The following is a 20102-nucleotide window of genomic DNA, read 5'->3' as shown; positions in this document are numbered from 1 at the left end:
ATCTCATGGTCTAAGGAAAAGTGACATTGGAAAAGCTCTAGCAAACGAACTACACGATCTTTGAGCTATGCTTAGGATTGGGTCTTGTCCATCACATCATTCTCCTAATGATGTGATCCTGTTATCAACGACATCCAATGTCCATAGTCAGGAAACCATGACTATCGGTTGATCAACGAGCTAGTCAACTAGAGGCTTACTAGGGACACGTTGTGGTCTATGTATTCACACATGTATTACGATTTCCGGATAACACAATTATAGCATGAACAATAGACAATTATCATGAACAAAGAAATATAATAATAACCGTTTATTATTGCCTCTAGGGCATGTTTCCAACAATATGGTCAAGACATGATGCTAAATTTTATTGTATGAGATGATCATGTTTTGTAACCGAGTTATCGGCAACTGGCAGGAGCCATATGGTTGTCGCTTTATTGTATGCAATGCAATCGCCCTGTAATGCTTTACTTTATCACTAAGCGGTAGCGATAGTCGTAGAAGCATAAGATTGGCGAGACGACAACGATGCTACGACGAAGAAGATCAAGGTGTCGCGCCGGTGACGATGGTGATCATGACGGTGCTTCGGAGATGGAGATCACAAGCACAAGATGATGATGGCCGTATCATATCACTTATATTGATTGCATGTGATGTTTATCTTTTATGCATCTTATCTTGCTTTGATTGACGGTAGCATTATAAGATGATCCCTCACTAAATTATCAAAGTATAAGTGTTCTCCCTGAGTATGCACCGTTGCGAAAGTTCTTCGTGCTGAGACACCACGTGATGATCGGGTGTGATAGTCTCTACGTTTAAATACAACGGGTGCAAAACAGTTGCACACGTGGAATACTTAGGTTAAGCTTGACGAGCATAGCATATAATAGATATGGCCTCGGAACACGGAGACCGAAAGGTCGAGCGTGAATCATATAGTAGATATGATCAACATAGTGATGTTCACCATTGAAACTACTCCATCTCACGTGATGATCGGACATGGTTTAGTTGATATGGATCACGTGATCACTTAGAAGATTAGAGGGATGTCTATCTAAGTGGGAGTTCTTAAGTAATATGATTAATTGAACTTAAATTTATCATGAACTTAGTCCTGGTAGTATTAGCATATCTATGTTGTAGATCAATAGCTCGCGTTTTGCTCCCCTGTTTTATTTTGATATGTTCCTAGAGAAAACTGAGTTGAAATATGTTAGTAGCAATGATGCGGATTGGATCCGTGATCTGAGGATTATCCTCATTGCTGCACAGAAGAATTATGTCCTTGATGCACCGCTAGGTGACAGACCTATTGCAGGAGCAGATGCAGATGTTATGAACGTTTGGCTAGCTCAATATGATGACTACTTGATAGTTTAGTGCACCATGCTTAACGGCTTAGAATCGGGACTTCAAAGACGTTTTGAACGTCATGGACCATATGAGATGTTCCAGGAGTTGAAGTTAAATATTTCAAGCAAATACCCGAGTTGAGAGATATGAAGTCTCCAACAAGTTCTATAGCTAAAAGATGGAGGAGAATAGCTCAAGCAGTGAGCATGTGCTCAGATTGTCTGGGTACTACAATCGCTTGAATCAAGTGGGAGTTAATCTTCCAGATAAAATAGTGATTGACAGAATTCTCTAGTCACCATCACCAAGTTAGTAGAACTTCGTGATCAACTATAATATGCAAGGGATGACAAAATTAATTCCCAAGCTCTTCATGATGCTGAAATCGACGAAGCTAGAAATCAAGAAAAACATCAAGTGTTGATGGTTAACAAGACCACTAGTTTCAAGAAAAGGGCAAAGGGAAGAAGGGGAACTTCAAGAAGAACGGCAAGCAAGTTGCTGCTCAAGTGAAGAAGCCCAAGTCTGGACCTAAGCCTGAGACTGAGTGCTTCTACTGCAAAGGAACTGGCCACTGGAAGCGGAACTGCCCCAAGTATTTGGCGGATAAGAAGGATGGCAAAGTGAACAAAGGTATATTTGATATACATGTTATTGATGTGTACTTTACTAGTGTTTATAGCAACCCCTCAGTATTTGATACTAGTTCAGTTGCTAAGATTAGTAACTCGAAACGGGAGTTGCAGAATAAACAGAGACTAGTTAAAGGTGAAGTGACGATGTGTGTTGGAAGTGGTTCCAAGATTGATATGATCATCATCGCAGACTCCCTATACTTTCGGGATTAGTATTGAACCTAAATAAGTGTTATTTGTTGTTTGCGTTGAGCATGAATATGATTTGATCATGTTTATTGCAATACGGTTATTCATTGAAGTTAGAGAACAATTGTTGTTCTGTTTACATGAATAAAAACCTTCTATGGTCATACACACCAACGAAAATGGTTTGTTGGATCTCGATCATAGTGATACACATATTCATAATATTGAAGCCAAAAGATGCAAAGTTAATAATGATAGTGCAACTTATTTGTGGCACTGCCGTTTAGGTCATATTGGTGTAAAGCGCATGAAGAAACTCCATGCTGATGGAATTTTGGAATCACTTGATTATGAATCACTTGATGCTTGCGAACCATGCCTTATGGGGAAGATGACTAAAACTCCGTTCTCCGGAACAATGGAGCAAGCAACTGACTTATTGGAAATAATACATACTGATGTATGCAATCCGATGAGTGTTGAGGCTCGCGGCGGGTATCATTATTTTCTGACCTTCACAGATGATTTGAGCAGATATGGGTATATCTACTTGATGAAACACAAGTCTGAAACATTTGAAAAGTTCAAAGAATTTCAGAGTGAAGTGGAGAATCATCATAACAAAAATAAAAGTTTCTACGATATGATCGCAGAGGTAAAATATTTGAGTTACGAGTTTGGCCTTCAATTAAAACAATGTGGAATAGTTTCACATACTCATGCCACCTGGAACACCACAGCATAATGGTGTGTCCGAACGTCATAACCGTACTTTATTGGATATAGTACAATCTATGATGTCTCTTACCGATTTACCACTATCGTTCTGGGGTTATGCATTAGAGACAGCTGCATTCACATTAAATAGGGCACTGTCTAATCCGTTGAGATGACACCGTATGAACTATGGTTTGGCAAGAAACCTAAGCTGTCATTTCTTAAAGTTTGGGGTTGCGATGCTTATGTGAAAAAGTTTCATCCTGATAAGCTCAAACCCAAATCGGAAAAGTGTGTCTTCATAGGATACCCAAAGGAGACAGTTGGGTACACCTTCTATCACAGATCCGAAGGCAAGATATTCGTTGCTAAGAATGGATCCTTTCTAGAGAAGGAGTTTCTCTCGAAAGAAGTGAGTGGGAGGAAAGTAGAACTTGATGAGGTAACTGTACCTGCTCCCTTATTGGAAAGTAGTTCATCACAGAAATCTGTTCCTGTGACTACTACACCGACTAGTGAGGAAGCTAATGATGATGATCATGTAACTTCAGATCAAGTTACTACCGAACCTCGTAGGTAAACCAGAGTGAGATCCGCACCAGAGTGGTACGGTAATCCTGTTCTGGAGGTCATGTTACTTGACCATGACGAACCTACGAACTATGAGGAAATGATGAGCCCAGATTCCGCAAAAATGGCTTGAGGCCATGAAATCTGAGATGGGATCCATGTATGAGAACAAAGTGTGGACTTTGGTTGACTTGCCCGATGATCGGCAAGCCATAGAAAATAAATGGATCTTCAAGAGGAAGACGAACGCTGATAGTAGTGTTACTATCTACAAAGCTAGAATTGTCGCAAAAAGGTTTTCGACAAGTTCAAGGTGTTGACTACGATGAGATTTTCTCACTCGTAGAGATGCTTAAGTCTGTCCGAATCATGTTAGCAATTGCCGCATTTTATGAAATCTGGCAAAAGGATAAACAAAACTGCATTCCTTAATGGATTTATTAAAGAAGAGTTGTATATGATGCAACCAGAAGGTTTTGTCAATCCTAAAGGTGCTAACAAAATATGCAAGCTCCAGCGATCCATCTATGGACTGGTGCAAGCATCTTGGAGTTGGAATATACGCTTTGATAAGTTGATCAAAGGACATAGTTTTATACAGACTTGCGGTGAAGCCTGTATTTACAAGAAAGTGAGTGGGAGGACTACAACATTTCTGATAAATATATGTGAATGACATATTGTTGATCGGAAATAATGTAGAATTATTCTGCAAAGCATAAAGGAGTGTTTGAAAGGAGTTTTTCAAAGAAAGACCTCGGTGAAGCTACTTACATATTGAGCATCAAGATCTATAGAGATAGATCAAAACGCTTGATAAGTTTTTTCAATGAGTACATACCTTGACAAGATTTGGAAGTAGTTCAAAATGGAACAGTCAAAGAAAGAGTTCTTGCCTGTGTTACAAAGTGTGAAATTGAGTAAGACTCAAAACCCGACCACGGCAGAAGATAGAAAGAGAATGAAAGTCATTCCCTATGCCTCAACCATAGGTTCTATAAAGTATGCCATGCTATGTACCAGATCTATTGTATACCCTACACTGATTTTGGCAAGGGAGTACAATAGTGATCTAGGAGTAGATCACTGGACAGCGGTCAAAATTATCCTTAGTGGAATAAGGATATGTTTCTCGATTATGGAGGTGACAAAAAGGTTCGTCGTAAAGGGTTACGTCAATACAAGTTTTGGCACTGACCCAGATGACTCTAAGTCTTAATCTGGATACATATTGAAAGTGGGAGCAATTAGCTAAAGTAGCTCCGAGCAGAGCATTGTAGACATAGAAATTTGCAAAATACATACGGATCTGAATATGGCAGACCTGTTGACTAAACTTCTCTCACAAGCAAAACATGATCACACCTTAGTACTCTTTGGGTGTTAATCACATAGCGATGTGAACTAGATTATTGAGTCTAGTAAACCCTTTGGGTGTTGGTCACATGACGATGTGAACTATGGGTGTTAATCACATGGTGATGTGAACTATTGATGTTAAATCACATGACGATGTGATCTAGATTATTGACTCTAGTGCAAGTGGGAGACTGAAGGAAATATGCCCTAGAGGCAATAATAAATTTATTATTTATTTCCTTATATCATGATAAATGTTTATTATTCATGCTAGAATTGTATTAACCGGAAACATGACACATGTGTGAATACATAGACAAACAGAGTGTCACTAGTATGCCTCTACTTGACTAGCTCGTTGATCAAAGATGGTTATGTTTCCTAGCCATTGACATGAGTTGTCATTTGATTAACGGGATCACGTCATTAGAAGAATGATGTGATTGACTTGACCCATTCCGTTAGCTTAGCACACGATCGTTTAGTATGTTGCTAATGCTTTCTTCATGACTTATACATGTTCCTATGACTATGAGATTATGCAACTCCCGTTTACCGGAGGAACACTTTGTGTGCTACCAAATGTCACAACGTAACTGGGTGATTATAAAGGTGCTCTACAGGTGTCTCCGAAGGTACTTGTTGGGTTGGCGTATTTCGAGATTAGGATTTGTCACTCCGATTGTCGGAGAGGTATCTCTCGGCCCACTCGGTAATGCACATCACTTAAGCCTTGCAAGCATTGCAACTAATGAGTTAGTTGCGGGATGATGTATTACGGAACGAGTAAAGAGACTTGCCGGTAACGAGATTGAACTAGGTATTGAGATACCGATGATCGAATCTCGGGCAAGTAACATACCGATGACAAAGGGAACAACGTATGTTGTTATGCGGTTTGACCGATAAAGATCTTTGTAGAGTATGTAGGAGCCTATATGAGCATCCAGGTTCCGCTATTGGTTATTGACCGGAGACGTGTCTCGGTCATGTCTACATAGATCTCGAACCCGTAGGGTCCGCACGCTTAAAGTTAGATGACGGTTATATTATGAGTTTATGTATTTTGATGTACCGAAGGAGTTCGGAGTCCCGAATGAGATCAGGGACTTGACAAGGAGTCTCGAAATGGTCGAGACGTAAAGATCGATATATTGGACGACTATATTCGGACATCGGAAAGGTTCCGAGTGATTCGAGTATTTTTCGGAGTACCGGAGAGTTACGGGATTTCGTATTGGGCCTTAATGGGCTATACGTGAAAGGAGAGAAAGGCCCCAAAGGGTGGCCGCACCCCTCCCCATGGACTAGTCCGAATTGGACTAGGGAGGGGGGCGCCCCCTTCCTTCCTTCTCCTTCTCCCTTCCCTTCTCCTACTCCAACAAGGAAAGGAGGAGTCCTACTCCCGGTGGGAGTAGGACTCCCCCCTTGGTGCGCCCTCCTCCTAGGCCGTCCGCCTTCCCCCTTGCTCCTTTATCGAACTGAACGTGTGCTGAACTCGGAGGTGCCGTACGTTCGGTACTTGGATCGGTCGGATCGTGAAGACGTACGACTACATCAATCGCGTTGTGCTAACGCTTCCGCTTTCGGTCTACGAGGGTACGTGGACAACACTCTCCCCTCTCGTTGCTATGCATCACCAATATCTTGCGTGTGCGTAGATTTTTTTTGAAATTACTACGTTCCCCAATAGTAGAACCACCCCGACTGCCATCCCTTTATGGTCTCCACATAGGAGCCTTCGAGCCAGGTGACATTAGGCATTTTGCCCACCATGGCGCCTCCGCACTTCGCTTGTTGGCCGACCACCACCTTCGGCTTAACGTTGAAGGTATTCAGCCACAGGCCAAAGTGGGGCCTGATGCGGAGGAAGGCCTCGCACACGACGATCAACGCCGAGATGTTGAGGATGAAATTGGGGGCCAGATCGTGAAAATCCAGCCTGTAGTAGAACATGAGCCCGCGGACAAACGGGTGGAGGGGAAATCCCAGTCCGCGGACAAAGTGGGTAAGGAAAACCACCCTCTCATGGGGTTCGGGTGTAGGGATGATCTGCCCCGCATCTGGCAGCCGGTGTGCAATGTCCGCGGCCGGATATCCGGCACCCCGTAGCTTTGTGATGTTCTCCTCCGTGACGGAGGAGACCATCCACTTGCCTCCCGCTCCGGACATGCTTGGAGTGGTTTGAGGGGAAGAACGCGAACTTGGGTGCTAGAGCTCGAGTGTGCAAGAATTGATGAGCAAGGAGGAAGAAGGCGTGGGTAAAAAGAGGAATCCTTGTCCCTTTATAGGGGCGGAGGAAACTATACGCCTCCCCACCTGCCTAGTAAAACTCGCTTATTCCCCAAGCGCCGTAATTGATGGCGCGGTTGGGTTACCCACATCCGTATCGATGAGAATCCCGCGATAAGGGGACACGATCTCTGCTTCGACAAGACGTGCCAAGAAAACTGCCTCGCAATACGTGCAGTAGCTGGTTGAGAAAAAGGTTCGAATAATGACCGGGCCATGGTATGATGTCATGCTGCCGAGCGTGTCAGCAGATTAGATTTGTGGAAATATTATTCTCTCTACGGTGGAATGTGGAACTTGTTTTGCAGAGCCGGACACTATCCTTGTGTTCAAGATCTTCTATGGAGTATTCGGAGGGAGAACCCGCCTTGCAATGCCGAAGACAAATCTGCGCGTCGAACTCATCGTCATTGAAGCCTGGTTCAGGGGCTACTGAGGGAGTCCTGGAATAGGGGGTCCTCGGATGGCTGGACTATATACTTTAGCCGGACTGTTGGACTATGAAGATACAAGATTGAAGACTTCGACCTGTGTCCAGATGGGACTCTCCTTGGCGTGGAAGGCAAGCTTGGCAATACGGATATGTAGATCTCCTCCCTTGTAACCGACTCTGTGTAACCCTAGCCCCCTCCGGTGTCTATATAAACCGGAGGGTTTAGTCCGTAGGACAACAACAATCATACCATAGGCTAGCTTCTAGGGTTTAGCCTCTACGATCTCGTGGTAGATCAACTCTTGTAATACTCATATCATCAAGATCAATCAAGCAGGAAGTAGGGTATTACCTCCATCGAGAGGGCCCGAACCTGGGTAAACATTGTGTCCCCCGCCTCCTGTTACCATCCACCTTAGACGCACAGTTCGGGACCCCCTACCCGAGATCCGCCGGTTTTGACACCGACACCCCGTATGCGGTGCATTGCGGTATAAGATCAGACGAGATGACCCTGGTGATGTTGAGGGCGAGCCCCGCAGGAAGAGGGTTCCTGCGAAGGTGATGTGGTATGCTCCTATAATACCACGGTTGAAATGACTGTTCAGAAACAAAGAGCATGCCAAGTTGATGTGATGGCACAGTGAGGACCGTAAGAAAGACGGGAAGTTGAGAGCACCCGCTGACGGGTCGCAGTGGAGAAAAATCGAGAGAAAGTTCTGGGCTAAGTTTGCAAGTGACCCAAGGAACGTATGGTTTGCTTTAAGCGCGGATGGCATTAATCCTTTCGGGGAGCAGAGCAGCAATCACAGCACCTGGCCCGTGACTCTATGTATGTATAACCTTCCTCCTTGGATGTGCATGAAGCGGAAGTTCATTATGATGCCAATTCTCATCCAAGGCCCTAAGCACCCCGGCAACGACATTGATGTGTACCTAAGGCCATTAGTTGAAGAACTCTTACAGCTGTGGAATGGAACAGGTGTACGTGCGTGGGATGAGCACATGGGGAAGAATTTGACCTAAAGGCGTTGCTGTTCGTGACCATCAATGATTGGCCCGCTCTCAGTAACCTTTCAGGACAGACAAACAAGGGATACCACGCATGCACGCACTGTTTAGCTGACACCGAAAGTATATACCTGGACAGATGCAGGAAGAATGTGTACCTGGGCCATCGTCGATTTCTCCCGACCAACCATCAATGTCGAAAGAAAGGCAAGCATTTCAAAGGCGAGGCAGATCACCGGAAGAAGCCCGCCATGCGTACCGGTGATCACGTACTTGCTATGGTCTCTCATTTACACGTAATATTTGGAAAGGGTCCCGGCGGACTAGCTGTTCCGAATGACGCTGAGGGACGCGCACCCATGTGGAAGAAGAAATCTATATTTTGGGACCTACCCTACTGGAAAGAGCTAGAGGTACGCTCTTCAATCGACGTGATGCACGTGACGAAGAACCTTTGCGTGAACCTGTTAGGCTTCTTGGGCGTGTATGGGAAGACAAAAGATACACCTGAGGCACGGGAGGACCTGCAACGTTTGCACGAAAAAGACGGCATGCCTCCAAAGCAGTATGAAGGTCCTGCCAGCTACGCTCTTACCAAAGAAGAGAAGGAAATCTTTTTTGAATGCCTGCTCAGTATGAAGGTCCCGACTGGCTTCTCGTCGAATATAAAGGGAATAATAAATATTCCAGAGAAAAAGTTCCAGAACCTAAAGTCTCATGACTGCCACGTGATTATGACGCAACTGCTTCCGGTTGCATTGAGGGGGCTTCTACCGGAAAACGTCCGATTAGCCATTGTGAAGCTATGTGCATTCCTCAATGCAATCTCTCAGAAGGTGATCGATCCAGAAATCATACCAAGGCTAAGGAGTGATGTGGCGCAATGTCTTGTCAGTTTCGAGCTGGTGTTCCCACCATCCTTCTTCAATATCATGACGCACGTCCTAGTTCATCTAGTCGACGAGATTGTCATTCTGGGCCCCGTATTTCTACACAATATGTTCCCCTTTGAGAGGTTCATGGGAGTCCTAAAGAAATATGTCCGTAACCGTGCTAGGCCAGAAGGAAGCATCTCCATGGGCCATCAAACAGAGGATGTCATTGGGTTTTGTGTTGACTTCATTCCTGGCCTTAAGAAGATAGGTCTCCCTAAATCGCGGTATGATGGGAGACTGACTGGAAAAGGCACGCTAGGAGCGGACTCAATAATATGCAGGGACGGGCATTCTTGGTCTCAAGCACACTACACAGTTCTACAGAACTCTACCTTGGTGACCCCGTATGTCGATGAACACAAGAACAGTCTGCGCTCCAAACACCCGGAGCAGTGTGACGACTGGATTACATGTGAACACATCAGGACTTTCAGCAGTTGGTTGGAAACACGTCTCAGAGGTGACACCACTGTTTGTGATGAGTTGTACTCGTTGTCCAGGGGACCATCTTCGACTGTATTGACTTACAAAGGATACGAGATAAATGGGAATACATTTTACACGATCGCCCAAGATCAAAAGAGCACCAACCAAAACAGCGGTGTCCGCTTTGATGCAGCAACCGAGAGGGGAAAGGACACATATTATGGTTACATAATGGACATATGGGAACTTGACTACGGACATGATTTTAAGGTCCCTTTGTTTAAGTGCAAATGGGTCAATCTGTCAGGAGGCGGGGTACAGGTAGACCCACAGTACGGAATGACAACAGTGGATCTGAACAATCTTGGGTACACTGACGAACCGTTCGTCCTAGCCAATGATGTGGCACAGGTTATCTATGTGAAGGACATGTCTACCAGACCGAGAAAAAGAAAAGATAAGGAAGCGAATACATCATACGATGAGCCAAAGCGCCACATAGTTCTTTCAGGAAAAAGGGACATTGTGGGAGTGGAGGGCAAGACAGACATGTCTGAAGATTATGAAAAGTTTCATGAAATTCCTCCCTTCAAAGTCAAGGCTGACCCAAGCATCCTGATAAACGATGAAGATTATCCATGGTTACGGCGCAATAAGCAAAGCACACAAGCGAAAAAAAGTGAAGACTTTCTCTCCACAACTATTATGATGATACCATGCCAACTTTCAACCTTTTCGTAGTTCATTTGAAATGCCTGTTGTAACAGACGAGTTTCCGTATGAAACCCTGATACTTCGAAACAGATTGTCCGTTTTGTACACGAAGTGCATCCAGTTTTTGCCGTAACCCTCTCTACTTTCTTGCACATGCTATGTGGGTGAAATGATGATACCATGCCAACTTTCAACCTTTTCAGAGTTCATTTGTAGTGCTTTTCAATTTCAGGGTCTTATAGCTCAAAATAATCAGTAAATGCATAGAAAATAACAAATGAAGTCAGAAATGGTTGAAAATTGATGATGTGGCTTTGAATGGTGCATTTTGAACACAGAAAAACTATGGAGTTCAAATAAGTTCTAAAAAATGAAATCCCTTTGTAACAGACGAGTTTCCGTATCAAACCCTGATACTTCGAAAGAGATTGTCCGTTTTGTACACGAAGTGCATCCAGTTTTTGCCGTAACCCTCTCTACTTTCTTGCACATGCTATGTGGGTGAAATGATGATACCATGCCAACTTTCAACCTTTTCAGAGTCCATTTCTAGTGCTTTTCAATTTCAGGGTCTGATAGAAATGCATGGAAAATAACAAATATCATAAAAAAATAAATATGTAATTAGAAACAGAATAAAATAAACTTTAATAAAATATATAAGTAGAAACAAAATAAAATAAACCTTAATAACATAAATAAAATTTATGAAACTAAAATTATCAACGTATTTTCTGTTCAAAACATTATAAGCAACCTCTAGTATTACTGAAACTAAAATTATATAAAATTGATGCAACTAAAATTATCAAAGTTTTTTCTGTTCAAAATCATTAAAAGAAAAAAGATTTTTCATAAAGAACTTTTTTTGTTAGAAACTTTAATAGCAAAAAGAATTATCATAAAATAAAATAAATAAGTAATTAGAAACAAAATAAAATAAAATAAATAAGTATTTTGTTGTAAGTAGAAACAAAATAAAATAAATAAAGCAAAAAGAAAAGAAATAAACTGGGAAAAAAATAAAAAACGCCACCTATTGGGCCACCACGGCCTAAATACGACTAGAAACCCACCCATGGGCCAGGATTCAGGCCCGTAGAAGGCCCAATAGGCCCACAGGCAGATACAGTGTGTTTAGGCCCGAAAGCCTGCATTTGAGAGGAGCTCGAGAGGGCAGCGGGAGTGGGGCTTATAAACCACTCTCGAGCTCCCTCAGCTAGCGAGGTGGGACTAAACTTTCGTGCCGCGATGCGGGCAGCACAAGGCCTTTAGTCCCGGTTGGTGCCACCAACCGGTACTAAAGGCATACATTGGTACCGGTTCATGCCAACAACCGGTACCAATGCGCACCCTTTAGTCCCGGTTTGTGCCACCAACCAGGACCAAAGGCCTCTGCTTCCCGCCCGTTGGGCTGCTGAAAAGCGACCTTTGGTCCCGGTTGGTGGCTCCAACCGGGACTAAAGGTGTGCTTTGGTCCCGGTTGGTGCCACGAACCGGGACCAAAGGTCTGTCTATATAAGCCACACTTGTGAAATTTTTGGTTCAGTTCTTCTTCCCACTGCGCCGACGCCCCGCGTCATCACCGCCCCGGTCCGCGTCGCCCCTGCCCCGACGCCGTCGCCCCCTGCCCCAACGCCGTCGCCGCGCGCCGCCCCTGCCCCGACGCCGTCGCCGCGCCGCCCCGCGTCGTCACCGCCCCGCGTCGTCACCGCCCCGGTCCGCGCCGCCCTGCCCCGACGCCGCCCCCAGTGAGACCCGGCCCCCGCGCCCCTGCCCTGCCCCCCGCCGCCGCCGTGGCCGCCGTAAAAAATATATGATTAGATGATTTTTTTGTTCATAGATGTGATTTTTTTGTTCATATATCATATGATGTTTTTATATTGTTCATAGATGATCGATCATATTTGTTCATATGTATGCAAGTCGAAGTCGTTGTAGTTAGTTGTACTGTTTAGGGTTAGGGTCGTCGAGGAAAGAAATTAAGGAAAGAAGAAAAGAGGAAGAAAGAGGAAGAAGAAGAAGAAAAATAAGAAGAGGACGAAGAAGAAGAAAAAAAGAGGAGAAGGAGAAGGAATAGAGGAGAAGAAAAAAATAGATTAAAATCTATTTTTTCTTCTTCTCCTCTATTCCTTCTTCTTCTCCTTTTTTTCTTCTTCTCCTCTTTTTTTCTTCTTCTTCCTCTTCTTATTTTTTATCGGGTATGTCCTTGTCGATATACCCCCTCCCCGATAACTTCGACATGAGGGGGGGGGGTCGATAAATAATAGAACTAGTTAAACAAGTTTATTTTTAGTAAGTACTACTTTATTTTATTTATAGTAAGTGCTTAGTAGTTGAACTAGTTCATTTAATCAAACTACTTTATTTTAATATAGAAGTAGTTTATTTTTAGTAAGTACTACTTTATTTTATTCATAGTAGGTGCTTAGTAGTTGAACTAGTTGATTTAATAAAACTACTTTATTTTACTATATATAGAAGTAGTTTATTTTTAGTAAGTACTACTTTATTTTATTTATAGTAAGTGCTTAATTAGTAGTTGAACTAGTTGATTTAACAAAACTAGTTTATTTTACTATAGAAGTAGTTTATTTTTAGCAAGGAAATTAATAGAACTAGTTTGTTTTTTTAGTTAAAGCAATTATTCCCGCATCGACGTCGACGATGCCTATCCCGCATCCTCGTCGTCGACTCGGCGGAGGAGGCCGGCTTGATCAGAGGGGGCATGTCCGGGACTGGGCTCCGCCGGGCTGGTTTTGGGAGGTGCTACCTTCCGGGGGCGTAGGTTGGTGAGGAGCCAGCCCGTCGTTGACCCGATCCTTGTTTGGTGGCGGTCGCGTGGGCCAGTGACGGTGCCGAGGCTTCCGGACACCGCGGAGGTGGTACGTCACCGTGTCAGCGAGGAGGACCAGCACGTCCGTCGCTACATGGTTGCGTTGGAGGGCAGGTTCGACAATACCTGGCAGGTTCTTCAGGGATCTCACTGGAGCTATGATCCTGTGATGGTTCCTTCCCTTTGGGTGTCCACCGCCCGCGCCGATACCCGTCGGGCGCTACGGTTCTAGCTGTACTGGCGATGCTATATGTATGATAGTATTCGAGGTGTATTAGTGATAATATTCGACGATGTACGGACGCATGGAGATGATGTAGTTTTGCTTATAATTGAATGCATCCTAATTTGAATACTACTTTATTTTGCGATTTGATTTTGCTTATTGAATGCTCAAATTGGAAAACTACTCCTACTTTGAATGCTAAAATTGGAGAGCACTATGCAAGGCATATGCATATGATTAGTTGATAGCTTATAGGGTTTTTGTTTTCGCAGAAATCTAGGAGCCCCCGGCCCCTCCATCATCCCCGCCGTCGTCCCCGTCACCGACCCCCTCCGACATCGAGGTGAGACCAGCCAAATCCTCTTTTAGAAAGATAATTAAACGATATTTCGGGTTGACTTTAAGTCTGTCGAGTCTCCACCATATATGAGAGGACGAAGAATCCCGACTGTTGTCGTGGGGGTAGCTTCTCCTTCGTTCCCGTGTGCTAGACAATTTGGTGTAATGCACTCGGGAACGAAAGGAGGAGCTACCATCACCGACGGTCGCAAATGTCAGAGAGGAATCAGTGAGGGAGAGTTCCACCATATATATATGAGAGGACGAAGAATCCCGACTGTTGTCGTGGGGGTCGCTTCTCCTTCGTTCCCGTGTGCTAGACATTTTGGTGTAATGCACTCGGGGACAAATGGAGGAGCGACCATCACCAACGGTCGAATGTATACACCACGTGAGCTGAGAGTTTTCAAGAAAAGACTCGACAAACCGATAGTCAACCCGTGATGAATAATAATGATCTAATTTAGTTTTTGTAGTACATATATTTAATTGTACAAGTTTAATCTTTGAATTATGAACGTAGGAAATGTCATCATCGGACGACGAAAGTCTCCCGGGGGAGTGCGGGTGGTGCCACGACGATCGAGGTTTGTGCGACAGGCCTCACCTGGACGATGATCGGCGCTTCAGCATTAAGCTCGAGGAGACCTTCGATGTTGAAACGGTACGCAACGGCGACAAGTGTTTTTTTCGTAATTAAGCATGACTTCAACTATTTCAACGTGTAATTTTCATCTTTTACAATTCGAGTATAGCTTATCCCATGCCATGCAAGACGCTATGTCTTGGAGAGGATGGATTTTGAAGACCATGAAAATTTTGAAACGAAGAAAATTCACCTAAGGACCCATCATGATGTGGATTTTGAAGTAAATCTGTATAATGCTGAGAGCGTAACCCATTTTGGTTGCAAAAATTGGGAAGCATTTTGCAAGATGTATGGTTTTGATGAGGGTATGCTTGTCACCATGGATCTTGGTGATCCTGAAATCGAGCAAGACAATATGGACATTTGGGTCCTTGTTGATACGCCTCCAGTTCTACCGCTATGTGAGTTTCTCAAACATAGTTATTAGCTAATTTATATTGTTTATTTCAAAATAGTTGACAGCTTATTTCCATTGACAGCTTATTTTGATTGTTCAAACAATGTGCGGAACATGGTAGACAAAACCCACTACACCGATGGCTCCGAATTAACTTATCAGGAGAAAAATCATCTGGTCGGATTTTGTACTGATATTGAGAATTACAATATCTACAATCAAACTCCTCAACATTATGGTCAATACGTGCCACTAGTGCACGTGTTGAACTACGGTAACTACCATGGAGATACCTGGTAAGATATTTTACTATTACGACATCCGTGCATCTTTTGCATACTTCTAAAACTAGTACATCATTGCTAACTATGAAGTTATTACTATGTTTTTCAACAGAGAATCCCAGAGGATTGTGTGCCTCATTTGATGTATCAGAATGGCAGCCTTCGTGTTTTGAACATATATCCAGGTCATCCTACGAATCTCAACTGTCCATACCGGATTTCTCAAAGAAGTGGAGACATGCTAATCAATGAATGGAAAAAATGTATGGACAGTCGTAAGGAGGTTCTTGGAAGCAAAAGGAAGCGAAGCGCAAGAATTGGAGACAGGATGATCTCCATTCTCCATAATGGAGAGTCAGGGTCTATATTGTTTTATGCTATTTTACCTTAAAGAGGGTATTTAGGTCCTACCTAATACTGATGATCATGTGCTAAGAACAAAGTAGGGTTGGTTCGATGACTATCAGGATGATGATCGTATGACTTGTTATTAATAACGAGTAGAAGTTGTATGATGATGATTAGTAGGACTTGTTATTATGATGATGCATGATGCGAGCATGAAGAGTTATTATATATCTGTGGGTGAAATGAACATGGATTGGATTGAAGTGAAGGCAACATGCATGTGGTGCATGTCGAAAGTAGTACAATCCAAACTTGATCAAGTTAGGATTAGTATTACTTTCGACATGCACCACATGTTGCCTCACTTCAATCTAAGTCATGTTTAGGCATAGCAGTAGCAGTAGCACGGAGATAAGAGAGGACACATCTCTCTATTAGCTACCTATACCAACCTAAATTAACCCCCAAAACCCCTAAACCACCTCCTTTCAAAAAAAACCAGCCGCTGAAATGCTGACGCGTGGAAGCTTATTGGTCCCGGTTGGTGCTACCAACCGGGACCAAAGGCTCTCCTGCCTGGGCTCGCCGGAGTGGCCACGTGGAGGCCCATCTGTCCCGGTTAGTATAAGAACCGGGACTAAAGACCTAGGGCATTAGTAACGACCCTTTAGTCCCGGTTCCCCAACCGGGATAGATGGGCCTTATGAACCGAGACAAATGGGCCTTTTTCTACTAGTGAGGGGTACCCTAAAATCAGTAGTGCTACCATGCATAAACAGTTTTACGTGATAAACGTAATGATCTACGTGGCATTTTTCTGTTGGACGAAATTAGAGAAGAGGGGCCCACCCACTTGAACTCAAGGGGTGGAGAGGTTTGTTAGGAAGTAGGTTTACCTAGGTGTAGCATTTTCGAAATCAAGAAAGAAAGAAAAAACATGTGTTCTATTGAACATTGTAATAGAGAGAGAAATAAGGTCACTCGTGAACTAGCTAGGATTGCTAGGTTTTGTACTCCGAACTTCTGGTAAGAATCCGCACCTGAGGCGGTAATTCTTTTTATTGTAACCGATGCCACGATAGTCATGAATGAATAAAGGATGAGATGATTGTCAAAAAAGGTGTAGCGTTGTCGACCCTAAAACGCACCAAGCAATACCATAGACCACTATGAAACTCTGGCAGCAGACCATCAGTCTCTGAAAAAACAAAGTTCCGACATTACATCTGAATTCCACACATGATTCGGCTATATCTGACATGTAACCAGGCATTTTGAGTTTGCAATTTGTGTACACGGAAGCATAACTAGCACTGGCACTGCTCAATCTCAAGAACGTACGGGCTCACGCGACCCGTGGAAGTCAAGACGGAAGCATGGAGCTGCTCGTGCGGCGATGTCCCGAGAGGAGAGACCGCCGACCACCGCCGGACAAATACCGCAAACGTCCAGAGCCCGATGGCACCTCGCCCCCGGCAGTGTCACCGCTCCCCTGGTTTTCTGTACTGCTCCGCTTGTCTTCAGGAACCAGCCCGGCCCGGGCGGACACCACCGACAAGTCCATGGAAGCCACGCGGCGAAAAGTCTGCATCCTCCTGCGCTGTGGCTCCGGCGACCTCGGCCGGTTGCGCCGATCGATCTGTACGCGCAGCTCTTGCTGCTCGTTCTGCCCTTGAGCCGGACCCGGCTGCTCGTGACTCAAGGTTTCAGAGACCTGTCGAGCGTCGTCGGCAGGTGGCTCCGAACCGCCGTTGGCCGCCGAGCCCAAGACGACGACGTCGGCGCGGCAGAGCGGGCAGCTGACGTGGGCGCGGAGCCAGGTGCCGATGCAGGGGACGTGGAACGCGTGGCCGCACTTGGGGAGCAGCCGGAGGAGCTCGCCGTCCAGGAACTCGCCGAGGCAGACGGAGCAGTCGGCGGCGCCGCCAAGGGTCCCCGCGCCGGCGCGGTACCGCGTGAGCGCGATGGACTCGATCGCCGCCTCGTCCAGCCCCACGGTGCGGATGTGCCACGCGTGGTGCACGACTTCTTCATCCTCTGGGTCTGCAGCGCCCACTTGGACGTCAGTCGCGGCGCCAGCCATCACGGCGGCGGGGCCGTCGCCCTGGGCGCCGGGGTTGGCAGCCCCGGCGGAGAGAAGGGACTGCTGCCGGCGCCGGCGCCTCCTGCGACGGATGAAGCAGTAGATGGACAGGGACACGAGAGAGAGGAAGACGAGGACGAACGCAGTGACCACGAGCGGGGTGACCAGGTGCCGGCTGCCATCGGAGGATGGAGGAGAGGGGCAGTCGTCGTCGTCGCTGCTGTGGCAGGGCGGTTTCGGCAGGTCCGGCGACATCGGGGCGGAGGGGACGCGGTACGGCGGGGCGGGTAGTGAGCGAGAGCGACCAAGGGAGGTTGCTTGCGCTTGTCTGCTAGGTTTAGAGAACGACGCGGTTCGGGAAGCAGAGAAAAACGAGGGTGAGGCCGTGAACTGGTAAAAGTAAAGGAAGGTTGGGTGGACAAGACCGACTGGGCGGTGGTGAAAATCGTCGCGGTGCGCGTGGAAAAACTCGGACGCGGTGGGCGTCACCGGCGCCTGACGTCAACTGCCGTCCATGGTGATATACTGACCAAATCGCCGGCGGGGATGTGGCTGCTAGGCGATGGGTCCTTTTTTTAGCCGATGGAGGCACCCGTCAATCGTGGGAGCAGTTGTTTCTCGCAACCAGGCTGTCACGGGGAGCCTAACTTTGCTTCCGCCTCCCTTCATAAAGAACGCCCTCTAGAACTGATTTTACATGGTATTAAAAAATGTCTACATTCTTTCACTAGAGTACCCAATTGCTAAAGTGTTCACACTTTTTAAATTTTTGTTCCTTCTTTTTTCAATTTAGGGGAGGTTTACAGGTGAGCTGGTTTTGCAAAAAATCTGCCCCTAAATCCAGGTTCCTGTTTGGCTCTTTGTCTCTAACCCAGGCGGTGCCATGGCGGCGGACTCTGGCGGTGGCACGATGGCGGCCGTCACGATGATCGGAGGTGGCCGGCTGCGGTAGTCGGGCAAGGGACGACAAGGTTGGTGGTGGTGGGGTTGTGATCGATGGCAATGGCGGCGGCACGGTGGACCAACGCAGCGGCGCGCTGACATGACGATTACACTAAGATGGAGGGGGTTGGACGGCTGACTATATTTGTCTTTTTTATTTTATTTTTGCTTTATCGGTATTATTGGAACACTTCTTTGGCCCAACTCCTCTTAAACAAAAAATATTTACAAGAAAGGGGAACTATTGGAGATTCTTTAAGGGCATGCGTGGTTTTGGCAACTTTCTAGAAGGATCCTGAACTGTGTTTTTAATCGGTTGTTTTTTTATTTTTTTAATCTTTTTCAGTTTTATCTTTCTTCATTTTTTCAAAAAAACACAAAATTCATTAAAAATAATCAAAACTTATTTGGATTTTCCAACAAATGTTCACAATTGTTTTTAAAAAATTCTTAATTTTACAAATTATTTTCCTTGTCAAAATGTGCAGAATTTTCAAAAAGTGTTCGCTTTAGAAAATTAATATGGAAATTTCAAATTTATTTGCACATTTGAAAATTGTTCAAAAATGATTGTGTTACTATGAAATTGTTTGAATTTATTTTCGCGTTTCAGATTTTGTTTTTGAAATTTTTGAAAAAAAAACTGTATTTCCAAAAGAGTTGAATTTTTTTGTAAAATGTTTGTGTTCCCAAAAAATGTTCCAAATTTCTAAAAGAATCGCATTAAAAATGTGCATGCTTTTGAAAAAAACGTTCGTGTTTCTTTAATTCAAATTGCAAATTTTGTTCAAAATTTCAAAATTAATACTTGTTCACACTTTTAAATTTGTGTTCCTTTTTTTCAAAAAAAATGTCTAGATTCTTTGACTAGAGTACCCAATTGCTAAAGTGTTGCTATGTGGCAAAATCCTTCTATCTACAGTACCGGTTCAACTTGCTACAGTCTACTTAGCCTGGTCTCTCACGCCGCCAATAGGCTGGCTCAGTCGGGCATGCCCATGTGTGAAAAGGAGGCTGTTTGCCACAGAGAGCGGGAGATAGGAGCTCTCTTTTGTAAGCCCTCGTCCAAGTTATCTTTGAAATCGGGAGTTACTAGCGAGTGGTTACCCCTTCGGGGGACCTCCATGGGCCAATTTTGGTGGTCTTTGAGTGTGCCAAGTGGTGCATCTCGCCGCTGTCACGTGTCGCATGCTGAGCGCTTCCTCTGATCTCACTCTTTGGTCTCACCGCCTGCGCAAGGTGGAACAAAAAATCCACGCCGTATTGTGGCGGGATTTTTTCTCCTCTCATCTCTCCTAAACAAACCATGATGTTGACTATTTATTGTTGAAATATATCCAGGTGGTGAG

At 44.8% G+C, this 20102-nt stretch overlaps 1 protein-coding gene across 1 annotated transcript; it reads right to left on the bottom strand.

Annotated features, from left to right (window-relative positions):
• Nucleotides 1-16873: 16873 nt before the first annotated feature.
• On the bottom strand, nucleotides 16874-18162 carry LOC123166096 (E3 ubiquitin-protein ligase RING1-like). Its single transcript, XM_044583859.1, has one exon. It carries the CDS (start codon nucleotides 18064-18066, stop codon nucleotides 17092-17094), a length of 975 nt encoding a protein of 324 aa, XP_044439794.1. The 5' UTR covers nucleotides 18067-18162; the 3' UTR covers nucleotides 16874-17091.
• Nucleotides 18163-20102: the final 1940 nt, after the last annotated feature.

The sequence above is a fragment of the Triticum aestivum genome, chromosome 7D (assembly GCF_018294505.1).
Source record: "Triticum aestivum cultivar Chinese Spring chromosome 7D, IWGSC CS RefSeq v2.1, whole genome shotgun sequence".
Taxonomy (NCBI): domain Eukaryota; kingdom Viridiplantae; phylum Streptophyta; class Magnoliopsida; order Poales; family Poaceae; genus Triticum; species Triticum aestivum.
The sequence above is the reverse complement of the archived record's forward strand: the minus strand, read 5'-3'. Positions and strand labels throughout refer to the sequence as shown.

What these genes read in the sequence shown, in the direction of transcription:
- LOC123166096 (XM_044583859.1), bottom strand. Translation starts at nt 18,066, where the DNA reads ATGTCGCCGGACCTGCCGAAACCGCCCTGCCACAGCAGCGACGACGAC.